Raw genomic sequence first — 24,898 nt, 5'->3', positions numbered from 1 at the left:
TCCATTAACGACTCTGCAACTCTCAGTTGTCTGCAGCTAGCATACGTAACTCTACAATTGTTTTGCCCTGCATACCTGAATACAAACGCTTTCATGCTACCTGACTGCCTATTGAGCTGCTACGCATGGGGGGGGGGGGGGGGGGGGGGTGAATACTACAGTCTGCTGGCCAATGAGACGTCAGCGGGGCGGAGAACCGTCTGCGATTGAACCGCGGCACCGCAGGCAGCTGCGCGAACGTCTTCAATTCTACACGCGCGCCCCGGTCGTCTAGTCAATGGATTACACTGTTTCCCTGCAAGTGCAGCACCAGCTCACAGTGTTCCCGACGCATTTTCACCAGGCCTACAAATTAGAGCTACAGGTACGTCTCGAACCTTTGGCGCAAAGCAAACGCGACATTTGCTCATCGCGACCGCGTCCTCTGCCAAACTAAGCTCTCCTCATCGACACGCCACAGAGCATAACTGGTTGCATGTTATGGGGTATGGTGCTACGCTGTAGACTGTTTTCTCCTAGAAATGCGCTGTCGTTTGTGCACTTTGCGAGCCTCTTCGCGACTGTTGATGTGCCCGTGTGAGCTTCGCACGGTGCGATGTTTACAAGAAACAGTATCCGGCTCCAATAAGTGATAATTATACGTGATATTATAATCATTTTGGTTCGAAGTCGCCTTGCACACTATGTCGTAAAGGAAAAGTCTGTTTATCTTAAAGTTGCTCTGTGGTGTCTTTTTTTGTTGTTGAACAAGTGAATGCGAGCCTTTATTTGGTAATGTAATTAAAAGTTTGCTCTCATATCGATTGGGCTGATAAAACTCATTTAACAAAACTCGCTTACTGGTCAAGAGTCTCTTAGATGCGTGCGTTCTTGATGGGGGCACGAGCGAACGACGCACTAACCGTGTCCTTTCACCTGTTGTTTACCGCAGAGCTATGATGATAACATAATAACGACATAGCTCCGAAATATGCGGAGCTGTGCCGTGAAACAGCCGAGTAAAACACATACCTGTGCAGCTCCTTTCTACGCAAAGTGTCCTGCTGCACGCGTCCTAATTGGGTCTACAACAACGCCTGAACTCCTGCACGAGGTTTACGCTTACTGGAGAACGCATAGGCTATGCCTACATATTTTGTTTGTACTTCTGCTTTAACGATCATATCTTGTAATGATGCCGTGACGAAAGCAGTATCCCAATTTAACCTAAGACTGCAATTCTACTGAAACGCGCAGGCTACATTTTGTAAAATTCTAAATGATGATTGCAGGGCAGCTTCTACCGAGGACGTGTTTATTGGCTGTGGTTGCAAGCACGTCTGCGTGCATAACGGGCTCATTCGCTCCTACCGTATCGTCCACCGACTTGTCAACGAGTATATTTAGCCCACAGAAATTGCGATTCCGTTGCATACGAAGTCCCGTTTATGCACATGAACCTGCTTGATCTTTGAAGTTTCTTCTGCAGATGCAGTGTGGATTGGCTTGTCCGCGAGTAGTATTAACACTCTTTCTCCAATCTCACTCAAGGACATGGCTATCAGGGAAATGTTTGTGTGAGCTAGTAAGCTTTACGCGCTGCTGCTCCCTGGAAAAAAGCGAGAGCGCACTAACGCCGCAAACTTGTCAACGAACTCAGCAAAAGCAAATATTGCTTTCACTGTGTCTCGGCGCCAGCGAAACCGCAACTTTTTAAAAATTAGATGTTTTATTATCTATTACAAAAATTGATTTCTGTGAGTTGAGCAGATGGCTTTCCGTAGCCTGGCAATAGACAGAAAAAAAACAGACGAGGTTCCTGCGTGCGCTCAGATTTGCAATGGTTCCTCATGAAACAGCTTTCTTTATAATCCTAGCAATAAACATAGCAGACGAGGGTGGAGAGAGAGAGAGAGAGAGTGGGGCAGAGTGAGATAGATACATGATTGATGTGCTGTTGACACTCTGTTCCCGCACAAAGCAAAAGGTGGGTCTTTGATTTTCCTTCGAAGAGTACTGAAGCGCTGCCCGCTTCTCTGACCTAAGGCTAGCCACTGAAAATAAAAATGCAAGAGCAATTTTGGGCTAGCACGAGATCGGTTCTCGTCATACATTATAGATAAAGCACTGTGAAAGTTTCTGCTCTGAAAAGCGTGACGATGCAGCTTTAAAGTTTGTTGGTTCTTCTGCCCTTCTGAATGGCCGCGCTCTCTCTCTCACAGCCTACGGCCAGCTTTTGGGATGAAGCTGTCCTGTCAGTCTAGCGCAAGAATTGCAGTGCTGTTGTGAGGAGGCATAGTCTCTGGGGTAAAGGTGTTGTACACTCCACAAGGTGGCTCTGTTTAGAAGCAATCTCTCTCTCTCTCTCTCTCTCTCTCTCTCTCTCTCTCTCTCTCTCTCTCTCTCATTTCTTTCTATCTTTCTCCATTGTCTTGGACTGTCTTTGCATGGTTCCATTTTTAACTCAGCCCCCTGTGCTGTGGACAGCTTTGACCTTGTGGGATCTCGCTACGCTTGCACAGGCTCACTGGGAAGACTCACCTTTGCAGAGGCTTCTCTGTTGGCATGTCTGTGGAAATGGAGAGGTTGTACAGTGCAGCCTTCATCCTCTCTGCAATGTGCGCATTCGTCTGCTGAGAGATCTTGAATCGGGCGACCCATGTGGTGCACAGATAGGGACAGTTCGGGTCCAGATCGGCCAGTAGGGTTGAACCATGCGATTGAGCATTTGTGTCATACAGGGGGGCCTTTCCAGCACTTTCCACAGCAATTTCCTTTCTATAGAAATCACAGTTTATCTTAAGTAATAAACCATGCTTCAGAATTATGGAGGAGCCTTTGAAGAGAAATATATGCCTTGTAATATATGAAAAACCCAGGGGAAGCCTTGATTCAACATGGTTAAAGATTGACCTGTGCTGTTTTGACCAAAATTATTTATGTTCATTGGACCACATGAGTGCTTTGATATATTAGAAGACCCACAGGAATGTTTGAGATTGGAAAACTCATTTGGACTATCTAAGATTTGTCAGGATCACAGAACATAAAAGAGCCAGTGTGCATAGTCTAATCTTCTGTGATACCTGTATAGCTAAGGCCAGTATCACGGTAACAATTAACCAACAATATATTGCATGGCCCTGGCCCTATCATTCACAGGTCATGTCACATGCGCAGCGGTGGTCTAGGATCACGATCCTCTCCCGCTTGTCATGCTGTTAGTTCCAGAAGTGCATCCTGGATCAGGACTTCACTGATGATTTTTGATTTCCAGCAGTGAAATACATACAGGCCTTGATATGACAAAGCTAAAGTGCTGTTTCAATATAACAGTCTACATTATGGATTATGAACAATTATATATGGGTCTTGTGAACATTTTGATCATCATTCCTTTACTCCAACACAGACTAACGTTCATGTGTATTACTTTTCTCGGAACATTCCCTCCCCGGGGCTACTTTTGTTGCATAGGGGAACTAAATACATTTCTTTGTCTTCACCATCTACAATTCATCACTTGAAATATAAATATCTCACCTGAAGTCTACTGTGATTGTCAAAAAGATAAGATGGAGGGCTATAACAGGCTTAGAAGTCGCTTTGGAGCCAATCATAGTTCACAAGACCAACTAGTGCACCCAATGTAGCACAATCATATTATAATGTACTTTCTTAATGAGCAGTACTGTAAGTATTGTATGTAAGTTTGAGAAAATGTCCATGGAATGACCATTGTAGCATTAATACCACTGTCTCCTGGAAGTTTGCACAGGGAAACTTGTATGCAATCACAAATGGTTCGTTTTGGGGCTATGAGTGGAGCTTAACAGTTGTAGCATCTCTTGCTGCTTCATTCATGTGCAATCCAGCGTATTCACATTTGCTCACGTTTCAATTGCCGCGACCCTTCCATGAGATGCAGTGGCATTAAAAGGGTAAAAGGGGCACTCGGTCTGTATGTTGTCCACCATGCTGGGACGGGGGGCAGAACGATGGCATGCTGCTCCTGATGTAGCTTGGGGTTGGGCACTTCCTTGGTTGTGCAGAACGGTATTTACATAGGAAACTGTTTTCTTTGTAGAATTAAATACCATTATGAGATAGCAAATGGAGGTCATTCTCTCCACAGAGACGATGTGTGTATGGGTGTGTGTGTGTGTGTGGGGGGGGTAACTGAGCTCACTGCAGTCCTCTGCTACAGCCCGTCTTAGAATGGCAGCTGGGAGCCTCTGAAAAGCTCAGAGGACCATTCACTCATTAACTGAGTTTCACAAATTGATGTGTGTGTGTGTGTGTGTGTGTTGGTGTGGGTGTGTGTGATTAATCAGGCCCCCAGGGACTGTTCCTGATAATGTGTGTGTACACAGACAGACTGGGCAGAAGCACCAGCTGGGCAGCTGTCTGCGTATCTGTTGGGCAAAGAAGCTGTGTGTGTGTGTGAATATGTGTGTGTGTGTGTGCATGCGTGCATGTATATGTGTGTGTGTGTGTCTGTGTGTGTACAGAAGAGCTGAGTTTGATTATTTATGACTGAATTGTTGCCCTTAATAGCCAATCAGCTGTTCATCACCTTCCTGGATCATGGCTATATGTGGTATGTTACACAACTGTTCCACAATTATACTGTTTCCAAATGCTGGAATGATAAGGGTTTGCTTTTTGTCTGCAGTGCACACTTATATACTTGGATATTTCCATCATGCAATAAATGCTTGTGTTTGCCTCTTCATATGTGTCACTTGGCATTGCCTGCCCTAAATGCTCTTATAAGCCTATCTTTTTAAGTTTAATGAATGAGGCTTTCACATGTGACCTTGAGTTTGGTTCCTTCTGTGGCCACTCAAGTCCTTCATGGGGAGAGCATTTTACTGGAGGATCAGTCATTACTCTTCAACTGGCAGCATTGTTTAATTGATTATCACCAACTTTTATCTGCTTTTTCAGTTTTGCTCCAAGAACAGGCTCAAGAAATAAAGTATATTTGGAATTTAGAACTTTGGATAATTCCAGATGGTTTATGGAGAACTGGGAAGAATTTTGTGTGCTGTAGCCTGATAGGCAGTTCAGATGGAGAGGGAGGAGATTGTGCAAAATGTTAGAATTTTCATTTTGGTTCAATAAAACCTAATCAAAGCTTGAAAAGGAGAGCACCCCTGTGGGCTCGCTGTGTAATGTAGATTATAAGATTGTATTAGCTTGTCCCATGGTTTTCATCCCTCTCTATCCACGTGAGGGTCTTTGGGCAGTGGCTGGTTCACGGCCCCTGACCAGTTCACACCTGCTCTCATCTCTCACTCGACATGGCGCATGCAGAAAACATGACATGCGAGCCCACAGTTCTGCGTGCGGTTGTTGTTATTCATGGTGCACGCACTGTCCTCGGGGCATACAGGATTCATGAGGCCATGGGGCAGTGAGCACAGCTCCTCTGCGCAGGGGGCATCTGCCAGGCACGAGGATCTCTCGTCAGTTTAATCTGACAAAGGCGTTAGAGAATTTCCAGGCTACTGAATGGGCTTTGAGCAGGTGGCTGTTAACATGGGAGTGGTGATGTAATCGTGTTTATCAGTTATTGTAACTGGCTGTTAGTGCATCTCGTTGCCTCTAACAGCACATTTTGGAACATCTGTCATTTTTCTGGACGATCTCAAAGCATGTAAACATTCAACTGCAACATATGTCATCAGTCCAGGGCTTAAACAGTTTGAGCACACAAAATTCCAGGGATCTTGACAAATTTGACAAGCACTTCTGTTTCCAGGTAGAAATGTTCCATAAACAGAATGAATGAAATGAAGGGATTCCTCGTCGAGTGTGGGTGCAAGTCACGTTTCCCATTAATACTTGATTAACTGTATGAGCAGATACTACCCATATATTAAACTTTTAAAATCTCCTAGGAGTCTTTCCTCGAATCGCTGACTTTTAGAGAGAAAAAAAAGGCACGCAAGAGCGAATCTGACAGCATCAGGCTGAGATTAGCCCACAAGGCCCCAACGAACGAGAATGCAAGTGCTATCCCTGGCCCTCTCTCCCTCAGAACGAGGTCCTGTCACTGCTGTGTGAAGTTGGATTTGTAAGGTTAGAAAGCTGATGTGTTTGAGGAAGCTGGACGACATTTGGATTTGCAGTTATACACGTGCTCTGTGACAGTGGATATATTCATGGGTGTGTTTTTCCTCTGCAATGTGTAGCCTGTTCCGCTAAACTCTGAGTTTTGTCTTTTGATCATCTTGCGTAACAGGCATTTGCGACCCTTGGAACTTTGGTGGTTTTGCGAAGTGAAACACATATTTAGTTTTGTAAGATATATGTTTTGTTACTCATGTCATGAATATCTTTCATTTCCACTTTAGATAATAATCTAAGGGTGCTTTCCTATCTATCTATCTATCTATCTATCTATCTATCTATCTATCTATCTATCTATCTATCTATCTATCTATCTATCTATCTATCTATCTATCTATCTATCTATCTATCTATCTATCTATCTATCTATCTATCTCAGTGTCACTATGGGCGTGTATCTACCAACATAATATTTTGTTTTGCATAAGGCATCCATCAAAACTTACACTGTTCTAAATCTTGACTAAGACTATTTTGTCTCCATCATAACTTAACCAATGTTCTCATAATGACTTTATTACTGGAGGCATTATTTGCCATCGCTGCTAATTACTAGGCTATGTATTTTTTACATTTAGCTTCTAAAACCCCCAGCCCTTATACGGTTTAGTCAAATAAAATGTATTCATGTACTACTTTTTATAACACAAGTTGTAAAGTCACAAATGCAACTTTAAAAATATATGGGTCCAACTCCTTAATGAGCAAGCCAGAGCTGACAGTGGCAAGGAAGAACCCCTAGGTGGGACTGAGGGAGAAACCTCAGAAGGACCAAGATGCAAAAGGGAACCAGTTCTCCTTGGGTGGCCCAGCTAATGAACAATCCATGCTATATTACATTATGTTTACTCCAAGTAGCCTCTTCAGTATAGACAGTAGGTAGTCTCGGCTGGTCCGGTGGCTCCAGGATGGGTGAGCTGTTTCTGAAGCCATTGCAGTCTGTGGGGTGACTGGCTGGATGTGGCAGCATCAGTTCATCTACTGGCAGCACTGGGGCATTTTCTGGGATCATCTTGGATGCTTTGTCACTAGCAGGTCTAGCCCAGTGCTGGCTTCATCATTTCCACAGTATCAAATAAATCAGAAAGAGGCCATTAGATCTGTAAAGATCAACAATGCACGATCGGTTCATGTTCAGTAGATCTATCAATAAAACTAAAAGGGAGGTCCAAAGAGTGATCCCAGTCCTGAGGGCTGTCTGATACATCACATTCTACCCACGCCCTCATCATAAACCTGAGTGGACACAGAAAATGGCTGGGCCACAGCGTCAACACCTCAGATTACCGTGGCCTCCCTGTACCTTTACTTACAAGAAGCTACCCAGAAGCTTTAGTAAATAAGTAAGCCTTTAGCCTGGATTTAAACACTTAGAGTGTGTCTGACTCCTGAATTAAAGCTGGAAGGCTGCTCCATAACTGAGGGAAGAGTCTCTTCCCCCAGCTGTACTCCTACTAACTCTAGGAACTACGAGAATCCCTGCATTTTGGCGAGGCAGGTTATAATACATAGTGAATTCACTCAGATACTGGGGCCAGACCATTTAGTCTGACCATTTAGTCATCAACAAGTGTATTTCAAAGTCAGTTCAAAATTGAACTGGGAGTCTATACAGAGATGAAAGAACTCGACTAATGTGGTCAAACCTTTGAGCTCTTTTAATGTAATGGCTGTTGCATTCTGTACAAATTTGATATTATTTAATAACTGTTTATAGCATCTAATAAGAAATTAGAAGACCATTGCAGTAATCCAATCTTGATTCAATAAAAGCTTGGACCAATTTATTTGCATCTGACGAGAAAAGTGTCTCAGTTTAGCAATATTATTTAAATGGAAAAATTCATACAATTAATACAATAATAGACTCAGTAGATGCTCGTGGAGCTTTTTATTCCATGTCTGAACTCTGTCTGAACCTCTGAACTTGTTTCTACAGCTTCTCATCTCTTTGTAAAAAAAATAACACATCATCTTTTTAATAAGGTACAATAGCACCCCCTTCAGGTTCTTTTTTAATAACAATTTAATTGAAGCCAATTCTTTTCTTCTTCATCTTTAAACATCAATACATCACATTCCTCCTCAGAAAAGCATATTCTTCTCATATTCTTTTTTTCCCAATAATAACTAGACAACAGGTACTGTTGAATCTGTTTAATTCTTTGAATTCTCAACAGTCTTCCAGGTGCACACACCAATGGATACTCACCTCTCCCTGACACACTCACTTTCATTTCTGTTCTCTGATTCTTTTATTCTTTACTCTGGAAATCATGCATTACCATAAAATCTCCATGTGATACATTTTCACCTTCATGGCTTTCTGTCACCCTTTGTTTTGCAATATAATCTGAGCCACATGTTTTTTACAGTTTTCTTTCTACATTGACCATGTATGTCACAAGTCTGAACACCTTTTCATTAAATCTAGCAGTATCGTAGTTCAAATTTCAATTTGTTCTCTCTGTTCAGTTGTTTTTTTTGTTTTTTCTGCATTAAAGTGAAGAATTTTGGGTATACCTGTGACAATCTAGTACATACATGATTTTTCAAAAACAACTCTATTTTTTCCTGTGGTATTTTGTGCTGTTTCTGTAACTGAATAGAAACCTGTCCACACAGTCTTTCAGGAGAAATCCTGACACTTTTTCTCCATCCAAAGCCGGTTCGAATGTTTGGACCAGACCTATCACCAAATAATTTGAGTCTGGATGGTATGGAGCAGGCTTTATGTGCTTCACTCCAGTGATCTGTAGGAAAGATTCAGACTAGCTGAGGCCTGTTATCTGAGACAAGTACCTTTTGGAACTGCAAAAGCTGCAGAGTTCTCTAGGCTTCTACCGTGTATCCAGCTGTTATGTCTTTCATTACTTTCACCTCAGATCACTGCGAATGTGTGAATCTGTTCACTGTGAGTCTGATCACTGTGAATCTGTTACCAGTAAAATGTGATGTTTTCATTTTTCTGCAAAATAAGCATGCCAAGGGTGATCGGGCCACCTCCAGGGATACGCTAGTGCAAAAACCGCAAAGGCTCTGGTCATCTAGAGCACAGTACAGCTACTGACATTTTCTTCTGTCTCCTTATCTACATTTAGCCACCAAAATGGCAACTAGCTAGAGCCTTATTTTCACCATCTCTAAATGCTCTTCATGAAGTCCTTTCAATAAATAACTTCTCATGTCTGTGGGTATAATTGCTCTCAAACTCCATAGGACACAATCTGACTCAGCAATTAGCTTCTTACATCTCAGCCAGTAGGATTTTAGCTTGTCATCCGCTGCATACTTAGGTCAACCTGTCAGAGTAAGATGCTTTAGAAAGGACATCATCTTTTTTCTGTCTACTATCTAATTCTATTTGCTCAGACTGGAATTTTTTCTAACCAGGAAATTCTCCACATGTCCTCCTTCAGTAGATTCAGGTGGGTTAAACCATTAGCATTTCATGTTTTTCAGATAACTAATATTCAGTTATATTGGTAAGTCAACAGTAGTAATGCCTTTCTTTTCAATCTGGCTAATGCTGGGATTTTTGGGCCCAAGATTTTTACCAGGAGCTTGAGATCTGTCCCAAGATGAAACTTCCAGGCATATAGGTACTCTCTCAAGTTTTGCACTTCAAATTAATGCCTAGAGCCTCTTTTTCAATTTGGAAGTAATTTAACTCAGCCTTATTTAAAATAAGAGAGGTATATGCAGTACGTTTGTCTGATCCATCCATCATCTCATGTGAGATTACTCCTCCTAGCATCTCGTGCTAATACTAAAGGAAGCTATTGATCAAAAAAGGTTAAGACAGTATCCAAGAACAATTTTGATTCATCGCTCTCAATGTTGATTTGGCTCTCTGCTTGACAGGTGTCTGACCAGAACAAAGGTTGTTAAGTTTGTTCTTTTTGTAGATGCTCTATTAAAGGTTTTAGCAAAGTTGAAATGTACTTTATGAACTTTCTGTAATAAGACACTAAAGCTAAGTAAGGCCTTAGTTCTGTAATAGTCTTTGGAACAGGAGCATTTTCTATGGCTTCAACCATTTCTGGAATGAGATATTATCCCTCACTGTCAATTTGATGCCCAAGGTAAGGAACATTTAGCTGGCAAAAGGCACACTCGTTTTGATTAACCTTAAATCCTTGCTTCTGTAAGTGCTCCTACACCCTTGCTACATTTTTATAGATAGACCTTGCAAAACATGGTCCATACTTCATTTAAAATGTGAGCTTAAAAACCTACACTGCTGAACTAAATCCCTTACTGGGAAAGTTCAAGGTGAAAGTGCAATGTGGAGGCCAGACCATGCACTTTAATGGTGTCAAAGGGTAATGCTCTTATGTTGATTGGAAGAAACTGAATCGGGTAACTAGGTACCAAGTGGGGTATCTGAAATTTCTGTGTAATATGCTGTCATGTGAAAGACGTGAATTCACCTTTGGAGTACAGCGGGCTGATTGCATATCGTACATCCCTAATAAGTTAGGATATGTGGTGAGTATAAGGTCACCATTGTTAATATTGTGGTGACCGTTGTTGGCTAGAGGAGGATGCCCCCCCCCCCCCCCTTTGAGTCTTGGTTCCTCTCAAGGTCCCTCTCAAGGTCTCTTCCTCTTGCTCTAGGGAGCTTTTCCTTGCCACTGTTGTCCTTGGCTTGCTCAGTGCAGGCTTGGACACAGACATTTGTCAGGCTGCGTTGTAACAACATCTGTTGTAATATATAACTAAATTCTATTTGATTTGATAAATCCATGAGTAGAGATGGAGTATCATCTGCCAAAAGCACAGAATTCTTTACAAAACCTGATCTTACACAAGTCTACCAACAGGTCAAATTGGATGATTCAGCAAAACCATATCTAGTCAATAAAATGCAAAAAGGTCTGTTTGAAATTAACAGATTACCATATGGAGTGACAAGCTCACCAGATATCTTTCAAAGAATTATGGACCAGATTTTGAAAGCTCTCTTAGGGTATGTTACTAATGACATACTAGTTATGGGTTCTACCCAGATTGAGCACTGGAAAAATGGAGCGACGGTGCAGAAGCACTTAAAAAAGCAAGAAATTAAGGCTAATCAACACAAGTGTGCCTTTTTCCAGCTAATTGTTACTTACCTTGGACATCGAATTGATAGTGAGGGAGCACATCTCATGACAGTAAAACTAGAAAGCTCTTAGTTCTGTAACATTCTTTGGAATAGGATCCTTTTCCTTGGCTTCGACCTGTTCTGGCATAAGATGGCTCATTGCAGCACCGGTATAAACTTCCATGATGATTTAAATACAATTACATCTTACCATGACCTGATAAGGTTTAACATACTCACTTTGACTCTTAATGGAACCCACTCTTTCTCAGACCCAAGCTTGCCTCCTTCAGCTCCAAGCGATGACCGATTTGAGGTGGTCATGTCAGACTCTACAGTCTTGGGTGGGCAGATCAACACTTCTGCAGTCATTTCTGCATTTTAAAGTTTGCCACTTGAGTGGAGGAATCTTCTTCTGATGAAGCAGAAACACAGCAATTTGTATCACGCTGCTGTACCTGTCCTTTGCCACTCCTTTATGAGTTGTGGCCTGGGCTAGCTGTGTCTTTGGCTGTCTTGCAGGCCCACTCCTGATGTCCCTTCTTATGACACGCTCAGCACTGAAAATGCTTATATTTGAAGGAAGAGGCTGCATGGCCTTCTCCCAGACAGTGGTAACATTCTCCTTTACCTGTCTTCCTGGTTCCTGGTGCCACCTCTGATAAATACACCTTTCCTCTTACCTGATCTATCTCCATCATCATTTTGAAGATTTTTAAACTTGTGGTTATTAACATTGTCCATCACCTTGCCCAGCCTAATGACTCTCCAAACGACACACTCAACAGTTTTGCCCACAGTTCTTTGTTGAAAATGTTGCATACCAGCTGATCTCTTGGTATCATTGGTAGGTATCTTTCTTCATGTTTCTTATTGAACTCACAAGTGTAAGCTAGTCCCGTAAGTGCAGCAACATATTCAGCTAGGGTCTCCCCCTTCAGCTGCCTACTTGCTCTAAATGTGTAACACTCACTCAACAGATTTTTCTTTGGCAAATAAGTCTCTTAGCACCTGTAAAATATCCCACAGTGGCAGGTTTTTCAGCACAAATATGTCTTTTTAAAGAAATAGCTTCTTCTACCGATTCAACTCCATTTGCCTCAATAAATTGAGTGCTGATGTTTTCCACAGCTTCAGTGAAGCACAATCCTTTCTCACTACTGAACCGTCTCACTACTGAACCGTCTCACTGTCGAACCGTCTCACTGTCGAACCGTCTCACTGTTGACCTGCACATTTCTTCTTGGTGCCTTTGTCTCTGTATCAGATAGCAGATTATTTTTAATTACTCTATATTTTCCATCCTCATAGCATGTTGTCATGTACTGAAGTGCTAACTAATAAAAGAAAACAGTTCCTTCTTTTTCATGAATGTATACAGTGCTAGATACTCATAGAACTTTTTATTTCATGTCTGAGCCTCTGTTTTCACAACTTCTGATGTAACGTCTTTAAGAAAGTGTAATAGAGCCCTTGTGGTTCTTTTTAATATCAGCTCAGTTGAAGCCAACTCCATTCTTCTTCATCTTGTAGCTTCCTTACACCACCACCATTACATGTGTGTCAAATGAGAGATGAGAATGAATAACTACACCTGATTTTTACAGAAGTTTTGGGTGTTTCCGAAAAGCCAACAACATTTAGTAGAATATTACGTCATTTGCACTGTGCAGGCTTGGGTCCAGCAGTAGCACCTTTGGTCTTGCTGGAATTCAGAAGGAGAAAATTAGGTGCCATTTAGTTTTTTTATTTCCTTTATGCAGTCCTCAGTTTTGTTAAGTGTATGGGCATCTCCAGGATTAGGAGATACACCTGAGTGTTGTGCACACAACGAGGGAAGCTAATGCCATGTTTAAAGTTAATTGGGCCTAATAGTGGCCTATATAATAAGAGCAATAAGGGGCCCAGCACTGACCCTTTTGGAACACCACATTTTACTTTTGTAAACTCAGAGCATTCATTATTTACAAGGAGACATTTATAGTGATCTGTCAAATAAGACTTCAAGAGAAATCAAGGAGAGCGCTTGCCCTCTAATGGTAATGAGTGTTTCCAATATGCAGTAAGATATTGTGGTCTGTGGAATGAATTGTGGCACTAAGGTCTAAAAGGTCTATTAAAAGATTGCTATATCCTGACTGAAACTAATGGATATAATTTGTCCACAAATACATGCATAATTATGACAAAACCGCTTTATCGAGTACTTTGGCAATAAAGGGCATGTTTGAAATTGGCCTAACATCTGAGAGTTCATGGGGATTAAGATTAATTTTAAATTAGTGGTTTAGTAAATGCAAATCTTTTACCAAAGAAAGACAGGTTGTGAGGAAGTGCAATTAATTGTTTTTATATTTTCAACTGTAACTGAAATATTTAATAAATGTTTTACTACTACTTTCTTGCTGGGTAAAGGATTCAGTTTCAATTTGAATCCTAGGTAGGGTTTGATTTAGTATTAAATAGGAATCTTGGATTGTTTTTTTTTTTATATTATAGATGATAATATGATTTATGTCAGTGAGAACATGCATATAATCAATGATGCTTTATTTCCACAAAGCTTTAAATGCCTCTAATTTAGTATTTCGCCTGAACACTAGTGGTATGTGGCCCTGTTCCGTGACTCATCGTTCACACGCATGGTAAACCAGTTTCTTATCATGACCTTCTTATGACCTTTGCACTTGGCCTGATAATCAATTTTCCACAATCTTGCAGTCCACCTTCCAAGTTTCGGGCGAAAAGTGTACGCGCTTCCCCGAGGCATTTTGGAAAGCAACACACTAGTCTCCCTCTTCCAGGTTTTATTGTGCCGGCTTCTGCTCTAAGATCTTTTTCTTTCTTTTATTTTCTCAGATAAAACTTTAATGCATTCCTCGTCTAACTCGATGCTGTAGCTGGACCGGCGCTGCTCAAGTACCGTCATTAGGAAGTTTGGGTGTGGGCATGAGCTCCCTTAACCAGAGGAGCCGCCGATGCTCTGTGGCAATTCTTCTGATTAGTGGGAGTCTGGTAGGCTTTGCTTTATTCTGTGGCTCTGCCTTTTTCTCTTTCTCTCTCCTCTGTCTCTTTCACCTCCTCTCTCTCCCTGATTTCTCCTAGTTTCTCTGCTTCATGCTCTGATGTGCTGCCACAGAATGCTAATGAGCACAATTGGGATACTGGGATATTACTGGGTAGCCAAGGTTTGTGTGTCTGTGTGTGTGTGTGTGTGTGTGTGTGTGTGAGAGAGTGAGACAGAAAGAGCGTGTGTTATTCAATCTCAGCCCTTCCTTTTCACTGGCTTTTTCCTGCACCACCACCTCGTGTTGCAGATTGTGTATATTTGTGTAACAGCATGTGTGTGTGTGTTTGTGTGTGTGCGTGTGTATTTGCATGTGTTTGTATGTGTTTGTGTGTGAGACAGCTTTCCTCTGATCTTTCCAGAGCTCACAGCTTAGCTTTTCTCAGTAAGCCACATTCCAGCAGTTTCTGTTTGCTCCTGTGTTCTACAAGTCTCCTCCTGAAATTAGACGAGGTCCATGAATATTCAGATTTTAAAAAACCTCCTTTTCATGAATATTTAGAAGTAAATCTTCCTCTGGAAATGCTACAGAGAAGCTTTTTGCATAAGTGGACACAAATATTTAAATCTACGTGAGTTTATAAAGTGAAGTATGAGTGTCAAATGGGTCACTGAGTGGTCTGATGTCTACTTCACTGATCTAAACTGTGTGCTGACAATGTTAAAGACCAGCCCCCCATGGTCTGCTGAATAATGAATAGTCCTACAGGCTGCAGGGAAAATAGGAAAACACCATCACAGTGCGAGGGAAAGAGACTCGTTGAGGAGTCTACGTGGAATAATTTTTCACAGCACAACACCTCCCCACCAGCTAACCACAGCCACCTGTCAACCAGTTGTAGCCAGGGTTATTCTTGTTAATGGAAACTTTCGTGAAAAATGAAAATGAGCAGTGCAAAGATTCAAGCTAGGCTAGCTACATATAAATGTCAGGACACCCGATTCCTGGCTAGCTAGGTTAGCTAGCCTGATTTCCATTTTGATTTCAATTTCCATGGAAATACACTAAGTGAAGCCTACAGAGACCTTGATGCTTGGCCCTACTACAAGGCAGGATTTATTAGTGAAATTAAAGTCACAAGGACACCAATGGGTATATTTGTTGTATGTGGACAAGTTTATACAAATGTTTGTATTTAATTACAAGTTTTATTTGGAAGTTGAATATGTCTACTTTCTTTGTAGCTAACACTGACACTTAGTAACGTCAGCTAGCTATATATTTATGCAGCTAAAACAACCTCTTCTCTGACGTCAGCTACCATTAAATCTAACGTGTAAAATATAGCTAAATTCTTGTGGTCACTGTGAGCTTTAATGTTTCTTCATTCCAAATACATCTTCAAAATCTACAGAGTCATCTGGCTAGCTGTCTTAACTGGGTATGTCTAGCAAACATGTCTTCTTTTTTCTTTAGCCTCTGGCGATAGCTCCAGTAGAAGGCTCTGAATTCCCTCAAAACAGCTCTTACATATTTTAGTTGTTTTTGTGCTTCCATGGCATTCACACTAAACTCTCATGCTGCCTGTCAGTGGGTATAAGCACAGAGACCATCACCAACAGTGACGTCACGGGCATATGGGCATGTCCAAATAAGGTCAAGTTGTGTTTAGGGTAGATCGAGTGTACACAGACGAGTGCAGATCAATTTTGTATTAATTTAAATGCTAAAATTGCAAATGTTGCTGAAAATTCTAAATCATTTATAGAATTTATATCAGGCATTTTGAATGTTTCTCTCATAATCTTATCAAACGCCTCCTTATTACAAATTGCACAATTAAATATTAAAACGTAAATAACTAAAACTAAACTAAACTAAAACTAAAGGCTTTCACAAAAACAAAATTGAAACTATTTACTCACACTAAAAATAACTAAAACTAAACAGAAATAGACAAACAAAAAAAACCTAAATCATGAACATTTCAAGCTACAATAACACTACTCGTAGCACAGATCACAAAGTCTGACCAATCACAGTGTAGCTGAACATGTCTGAACATCTGTTAGCACACACCTTCTTCTTTGTCTTTCCATGGCCTCCTCACCGTGACCTCCACATGCACTTCTCAGTCAGCACACAAACACACACACACACACACACCCACACACCTATGCACACACACATTGCAGGCATGATGCAATGATTTTCCACTCTCAACTCAGGCAGGCGGCCTGTGAGAGTGAGAGACAGTCCGAGAAACGCGCGTAAGCCGCGCGCTCACACCCGTATTGAGGTGTGATGGGGAAGTGAGCACTCTGCTAACCACTCAGTCAGAGCAGAGCAAGGAGGCCCATCCATCGACAGCCATCACCCTCTGAGTCCCTCAACTCACACTTATGTTGTGTGTGTGTGAGGCAGCATTTGGAGGATGGAATTGCAGAAGGGAGTGAAAAGCTCTTTAAGCTGTTCATTTGTACTGTTGGTTCCACTAAATCTGTCCACTGTCTTTTCTCAGAAAGCACCTTTCTGTCAGCACCAGCACACTCTGTGTTGCTCCAGACCTTTCCTTCTCTAAATCTCTTTTTCCCCCATTCTTTTCCTCCCTGTCTTTCTCTCTCTCTCTCTCTTTCTTCTCTGGGTCATTTATTTATTCCCTCCCCCCATCTCCTGGCTGCTCTGAGGCTGATCTGTCAGCTCTTAATCGGAGCCTCTTTCTGTGCTGATGTGTCTCTCCCTCCCCACAAGCCTACAACAGCTCACAGTGTGGCTGTCTAATGCAATGTGCAGCTCTGCAAAAGGCCTACCAAGACTCCCTGCCCTGATCTGAGGTCAGTTTCATCCCTTGTGGATAAGAGCCACTGAATGCATCAGACTCTGACCCAGAAACAGAGAGCCACCAGCACAGAAATGCCACAGCCTGTTGGAGAGTCTGTGGGACAGACTGGAACTGAGTCACTGGAGTGTTCCAGTATGGGTTCCAAATAAGGACAGGCTAGGTGGTGCCTTGTCACTCTTATCTGTTGTTGTTCTTTATAGTTTAGCTAAGGATTTTGTTAGAGGTAGCAGATCTAAGAGGTGTTTCTCATGTGCAGATGAGAGGATTATCCGGTCTAGAGCCAGAAGTGGAATTTTGGCACCAATTAATCGGAATTTGGAATAATTATACGTATGTGTTTGTTTGGCATGCTTTCACGCTGAAAATAAACCATCTAATCTGGTATTGTTTTTTACGCAATTTTTTAATGAACTTTTTTTTCCTTTTCATTGTCCTTTTAAAATAGTTGTAGTCAGATGGTTAGATGATGTATCTCATACTTGCTGTATTTCATCGAGACCAATCAAAACGATTAAGTGTAACTAAACTTTGAACTTTATACAGCATAAAGCATAACCTGTGAAAATACATGAGCAGCTGGATCTTTCCTTGTGGGAATCTACCCATCAGCAAAAATCAATGCAGCCAGTCACACAAACACAATCTTATTAAGCTTCATAGTCTGGATATCAATAGCAGAAGCCATGTGCACTGGATTTGCCTGATGTCGGGGCCTGGGTTTACAGCCCCCCAAAGAGATGTTTGCCAGGCATGAAAGAGGACTAAGCTAAGAGAGCATGAGAAGAAGGGCAGAATGAGTTATTTCAACACAAATCCATCAGACAGGGCTTTTCACTGCTCCAAAACCCCCAACGCTCCAGCCGCATAATGGCTGTGTCCAGTACAGTAAATTTCAAATGCACTAATGGTTTCTGATAGCCACAAAACGAGCGCAGATAAACAACCTGATAATGACAAAAAAATAAATAAATCTGTATTAACTGTAATGTTGCAGTGTGTCATGGTTTTCACGTTGTATCCCAAAATGGGAACTTCTGTTGCCCTTTTAACATTTTTAGCTGGACAAGCTGGAGCTTTAAGTGAAGGCACAGAGTCTTATGCCTCCTAATGGCTTTATTTGGCTTGAGTTATCTCCCACGCTTTCCGGGGCACGGGATTAGGGAACGGGGGGAGCTCCACTTGTCTCCTTAGCCTTTAACGTCCTCTGTTGACATAAAACTTGGAAATGCAAGAGAAAGAAACAGCACCTGCTTTGCATGCATTTCTAAACCGATCAGAAAACTGATTGACCTTGTTGTTACGGGATGTGTGAGGGGGAGACGGGGTGGGGTGGGGTGGGAGGGGCGTGGATTGGCTGTACGTGGCCTCGCCCCAAGGGTTAGTGGTTAGGGAAGGCTTCAGGTTCATGCTGGCAACGCCATCTACACCTGCATACGCGCAATCCTACACATCGGTTTAAAAGTCTGCACAGAACAACATAAGGTCATAATGAAGCAAGGGAGAAATCATTTGGTAGAGGGCACAGGTAACAGGCTGCTCCTGTCAATCAGGTCTGCTGCATATAAAATTATCTACCACCAGAACCAGAGTGTCAGAAACGGCATGTCCTCATGAAACGTACTTTTTTGACATGAACATCTAGAACACCTTCTATTGGTGCTTATTTGTTTACTCGTTTCACTTTTGTTTTACCATTAGTTAGTTATTTCGTTATTTACATTTTGTTATGGTAAATTCTTCCTTCCGCCATACCAGTAACCTGTGACCAAGGCTTTTGATGAATGGGACAATGATTGGGTAACAAGTAAGGGTTAATGTACTACCATCTGGTCATTAGCCTACCACAAATTAAAAGAAGATTCTAACATACATTACCTTGGATGGTTTTAATTAGCAATAATAGCTGGCTATATATTATCCCACATGGCATACAGTTCCTTACCAAAGACGCCAAAAACTTGAAACCAAATAATGATTTTGAATTAATTTTATTAGCCGGTTGCACACTTGCTCTGAGAAAAATAGCCTATCACAGCTTTATAACTAACAGTAGTTGCCCATAGCAGTGGTAGTTTTGTACTTTATAGTTTATATTGTTGATATTGTGGTGTCCGGTGTTGACCAGCGGAGAATGGGCCCCAACTTTAAATCTTGGTTCTTCTCAAGGTTTCATCCTCATGTCCTTAAGGGGTTTTCTTTGCCACTGTTGCATTTGGCTTGCTCACTGGGGTCTTGTAAAAAGTGCTAAATAAATACTTTAGACTTTCACTTTCACTTTGGTACTGAATAACTTGATATATTCAGTTCAGAAATAATTTCTTGACTGACCAATCAGAATCAGAATTTCTTGACTGACCAATCAGAATCAGCAGTGCATAGATCTGTGTAACATGCATCTATATTTCCATCCCTTATGAGTAAAAATCATTGCTGACGTAAGGCATTTGATGTCGCAGACGTGGCCCTGGGTTTGGTAAGAGAGAACACAATAGACAGTCATTTTGTACTCTCAGTGGGTTGTGGCATTGTGATGCTGACCGCATCTTTAATGCTTATCCGTGACTGAGATGTGATCATGCCCATGCTGGCTCAACTCTGTTTTCTGACCGCACCTTTAACGCTCGTCCGTGTCTGAGATGTGAACATGTGGGGATCCTCTCTGTCTGTTTTCCAGATGAAGTCTGCAGAGGCGGAGGGGGGCCTTTTCACAGACAGCTACTGCAAAGTGTGCAGCGCCCAGCTCATCTCCGAGTCGCAGAGAGTGGCCCACTACGAGGTCAGCGCGCTTCTCCAGCGACCCGCCCGCTCGCCCGAGTGTCCACCCACCACCTGCCCGTCCGTGCGTCCTTTCATTTTTCCATCTGTCAGTCTGTCACATATTCACACAAAATCCAGCAGCTGCATCCCCCCTGAGGTGGCCCCCAAAGCATTTCTGATTAGCATCCGTAAATTTCTAAGCTATAGATCAACCTATCGCACTACTAATCTACTACCCTCTGAACATTACTATTGGATTGTAATACATTAGTTGCGAGGCTACAGCAGGAAATTGGTTTGTGAGTGGTGATTGGGCACCCATCCAATATCTTACGGTCAAGAATCCAATCTTTCCATCTCTCCTATCATCTCCTTCCCTCTCTCTCTCTCCCTCTCGCTCTCTTTCTTCTTTCTTTACTCATTGCCACCCACACTCATGGAAGGGGATTGGGGGGTTGGCCCTCTGAAGTAATCGTCAACATGAAAGTGTCCCTGTATTATTTAAGATAGGTAAAAGTGTATAACTTTTTTAGCATTGTTCAAGCACTGCTTTTTCCAGGGTTAAAACGGGTGCGGTAGGGTATTGCTTTGAGTAGGGATGGCGACAGGCAGAAAAAGAAACATTTTTGCCCAAGTAAAAAGTATTAAAGGTCAAGGAATGGTACGTGTAAAACAGCCCCCGAGCCCCCAAACACTCTCCCAAACTTACTGCTCACCTAAACGCACAACCGCCACTTAAGGTGAAGACAACCATTACACTACTGCTAATGGAGGAGTCTCTTCTTTACCTTAGGGTACTCTAAAGAAGATCACCCAGTCAGTCGTTAACTTAATCACTACCGCCACTACAGAGAAGAAACTAGTGGCTGGATCTCAGCGCATGGTGTGCGGTCGTGTGCTGGCTAACCGTAATCCGCCACATTGAAACATCGCCCTCTTGTGGCAGGCGTGTGGCCACGCCTTTTGTAGCCTGGCTTTGTGTTGGGGAGAGTTGTGTTGGGGTTGGCGTGTTGCAGTTCTATGTTTGGGGTGCTGCCTGGGCTACCAGTCTGCGAGAGAACAGTACGAGTCCAATACGGCCATGCTGGGGACACAGTGACAGGCCTGTCCTACCACAGAGCAGTAATCTGAGCCAGCCTCCAACAGGAACACAATGGATTTGCTCTGACAGCTACTGGAGATAAGTGGGAGTGTGTGTGTGTGTGTGTGTGTGTGTGTGTGTGTGTGTGTGTGTGTGTGTGTGTGTTTAGAATGTAAAATTTTAATGTTGTTTTGGTTTGGCTTGTTGCCTCATGTGGTGTGGTAAGCAGAGAAGGTGCGTTTGTGTGCGTGTGTGTGTGTGTGTGTGTGTGTGTGTGTGAGCACGTGCACACACGTATGCATATGCATACATGGGTGTGTGTTTGAGTGGTTTCTACCCATCAGCTCTTGGTGTAGGCTGATGTGTCTTAGACATACTGATGATATGGTGTAGAGCCAAGATCAGGAAAGAAGCCTAAAAACACACACACACACACACACACACACACACACACACACACACACACACACACACACACACCACTCAGCTCTCAATATTCTCCCCAGTCTAATTTGTTTATTCTTGAAAAAGATTAAAGGTTTTTTCATCTCTCTCTCTCTCTCTCTCTCCCTCCCTCCCTCTCCCTGTCTAACAGCTCCACCCTGATCCTCAGACCATAGATTGAGACTTTCCTATGATAGATAGCTCACAGCAAACATTATGCATGTGTAATTAAAAATCAGCTTTCACACTGCAAAATACAGACTTACACAAATTCCTCTTCCTGTGAGGTTAATCAAACATCATATTACCTTTACATCCTATAACCAGGTCTTCCCTTTGCTCAATTGTCCTGTAAGTATTAAATCAAATTCACCCTGCATGTTGAAAACATGTCCTGGCAGTTTAAATAGCACAGTGAGTTATGACAGATCCCTTGTGGAATTGCTTATTGTGGATTCTAAGCAAATTCATTGGCCACATTCAGTTGATTTTCAGCAAATCAGATGTCTGGAGTATCTTGTGTCCTGGGAAGCCCCGCCCCCTGCTGTATTTGTAGATTATCATGTGACGCTGACCGTGGTGGGCCGGTGAAGGTCAGGGAGAAACATGCAAAGAGGCTTTTCCCCTGCAGTCTGGTTTCAGGGGGTTTTTTTTATGCAGAGAAATTCAAATACTCTCCTCTGGTACAAGCGTTTAATCCTAGAAACATCAGAGAGACGGGAGGAGAAAGAGAGGAGGTGGGAGAAGGAGAGAGAGAGAGAGAGAGAGAGAGAGAGAGAGAGAGGGAGAGAGAGCATGTAGTCTTGGAGAAGTTCAAAAGCAGTGGCACTGAATAAAAAATTATATATATATATAAAACCCTTTGTCTTTTTATTGATGATATGATCATTACCCCCTTTTTATATTACAAAGCCCCATCTCTGCATAACAGGAGTCTGCACTGAAACCTCAGAGCACCAACAGAGCCGCACAGTTATGGCAGAGCTATTCTGTTAGATTACTAATAGCACATCAAGTTCTTAATTTATATTGTGATGAGAGGTTATAAATTGTGATCGAGAAGGACATTTAATTTCACAATGTGGTCACAAACGCCTTCTCGCTCGCTCGCAGTCGCCTGGATCCCTGTGCGGTCTCGCTATGGCCCTGGGTACGAGGCCATTCGATCGGTTCCGACAAGCACTCTGAATTCTGGCAAAATGGCCAGCGCAGGAGTCTTTGGATCTATCACGTCCGCTCTGGCTTTGTGGCGACCGCAGGATCACAAATGCGTGTCCGTACCTTCCGAAGGCCAAACGAGATGGAAGAAGACGGAATGTAGGGCACATTCTGAGCCTTTCAGCTATAACGTGAATCTCTCTATTTCTCTTTTTCCCGTCTCTGTAGTCTGTTTCTCTCTCTCTCTGTCTGTCTCTCCCCCTCTCTCTCTCTCTCTCTCTCTCTCTCTCACTTTCCTCTCTCTCTGTAGTCTCTGTCTCTCTCCCTCGCTGCCTTTTCTTTAAACGTCTCTCCGAATCCTTCTGCATATGCACGAAAGGGGAACATTATTGGCATCGATATTTTATGCCCGTGCCGCCGACGTGGGCAGCCTCCCGTCCCCCTTCCACAAACCTCCCTCCAGGCCTCGGCTGCCCGAAGAGCATCCAGCTCAGGGCTACTCTGCACGTGCCACTCTGTAGGCGTGGCCGATCGCGCCACACCGTCCGCTTTTAACCCCCCCGTGGCCAGTACCGCTTCAGAGAAAGTGGCGCTGGTGACCTTTAGCCTTCTTTTGTGACCTCTGACCTCCAGCCTGGAGGAATCGAGCTTGCAATGCAAAGTGTTAATGATCTTTGTTTTAGCCTTAGTGGGTGCATATGTGGCCAGAGCGTGCACGGTGGTTGGCTGCGATAGTCAGTTTAGGATACTGACAAATGGACCCCACTCTTTAAATTTTAGGAGAAAAGGGAATATATTCTATGAAAGAAATTGTCATTCTAGGAAAAAAATGATAATGTACTATGAAGTGTCTCTCAGCTGGAAGTAGTACATAGTCAAACTGAATGGTGGATTATGTCAACATAATTATGGAAGGCTGAATCATCCAGGTTAACTAGGAAATTGCTCTGAAAACGAAGCTGTGCACTCTGAGAGTGGTTTAAAGCGCAGTAGAAGAATGATGAAGCCAATTCTCTGTTGCCACTGTGTGAACATCCTGCTACTAGCCTCTTCCTGTCTCACTTCCTCTCTTCTCGTCCAATCAAACTGCCACTCACGGTTAGGGACGCAGCGTTCCGATAATTCCCGTGGGTCACGGGGTCCCTCTCCTTGCCATGGACGATGACCTCATAACACTCGCGCTCAGACCAGCTGCGGGAACGACGCCCAGGGGGCTTAGCATGCCGCCAAACGCTAACACCGTCTAATGATTTAAAATGGAGCCCAGCTGTCTTTTAAATGGCATATAAGTGCAAGACAGAGAAAACGAGGTCATAAAGGTTTGCTCTGGATTCAGATTTGTTTCGTAATGTACGTCTTAGTTGATCTCACTGAGGGGGCAGTTATATGACACCAGTGGCCACTAATGGACAGTGAAAGCCAGCTGTTTATCACACCCCTTAATGCTAACTCGCCGGAACAAATCTGTTCACTATATGTCTTTTTCACTGGCTCTTAATTCCATTAATTACTAGATTTTATCAGTATGACAAAGTGACATTTTGATATCTATATACACTGTGAAATGGTATATAATGATGGTGTAAAATGATTATATAACCTCCCTAATGAATTCCATGGCAAGGTGCTGGTAATGGGGCATTCGCAGCCGGGATGCAGCAGGACACTGACAGGCCGGACTGGGAGAGGGAGGTTGGGTATCGTGACAACCCTCCGGACCTTCCGCCAAATAATTCCTGTAGCCACCGCGAAAAACACAGGCGAGTGGCGCGGCGCAGATCGCGTCGATGCCTTCGGTTAGACAGCGCGACCCTGTTCATGGGGCAAATCAATCCCTTTCCACAGTTTATCAGAGAGAGACGCCGTTTTGACAAGAAGGTTGTGGGAGTTCTGTAAGGCAAGAGGAAGAGAGAGCGAGAGAGAGAGAGAGAGAGAGAGAAAGAGAGAGGGAGAGAATGACAGAGAGGAAGAGTGACACTCAGGTAATGGGTACCGAAAGCTTTTCATTTACCCTGGAATGTGTGAAAGACGTCCTTTCTGCAATTTGGGAATGTTCTCCGAACGTGACACATGGTGATAAATCAAAACCTGTTGCTGACTCAGATGTTGATGGATAAACATAAATCAGTCTAAAATATTCAAATGACAGAATGTCAGTTAGAAAATGTGCAAGTGCAAATAGGCTGGAAGAAAGAGATACGCGCAGTCCTTACCGTTCTCACGGACGACTGGAGGTCTGAACTATTCTGATTTCTTTTTGAGGCTCAAATAGAAATGGAGGATGAGAACGTGATGGGGGAAAGAGTGAGTTAGAGAGAGAAAGATGAAGGTTACTGACATTGACAGGCAATGATGGAAATGAAGCCATCACCTGGGGCCTCGCTGTCTGGGCCTGTAAAAAT

General features: G+C 42.8%; 1 protein-coding gene across 4 annotated transcripts in view; it reads left to right on the top strand.

The window, feature by feature from the left end:
• Nucleotides 1-215: 215 nt before the first annotated feature.
• The window catches only part of zmat4a (zinc finger, matrin-type 4a), an 85,491-nt gene continuing 60,808 nt past the window's right edge, over nt 216-24,898 (top strand). For 3 of the 4 annotated variants that reach the window (XM_081711031.1, XM_081711026.1, XM_081711033.1), the window contains exons 1-2: nt 216-364; nt 19,731-19,895. In XM_081711031.1, coding sequence (XP_081567157.1) covers nt 278-364; nt 19,731-19,895 — 252 coding nt within the window. In that variant the 5' untranslated portion in view covers nt 216-277. The remainder of the gene's footprint in view (nt 365-19,730; nt 19,896-24,898) is intronic. The other variant, XM_035525872.2, reaches the window with a different exon arrangement.

The sequence above is a fragment of the Electrophorus electricus genome, chromosome 1, assembly GCF_041902795.1.
Source record: "Electrophorus electricus isolate QZ-2024a chromosome 1, ASM4190279v1, whole genome shotgun sequence".
Lineage (NCBI taxonomy): Eukaryota > Metazoa > Chordata > Actinopteri > Gymnotiformes > Gymnotidae > Electrophorus > Electrophorus electricus.
Note: the sequence above shows the minus strand (reverse complement) of the source record. Positions and strands in the feature narration are given on the sequence as shown.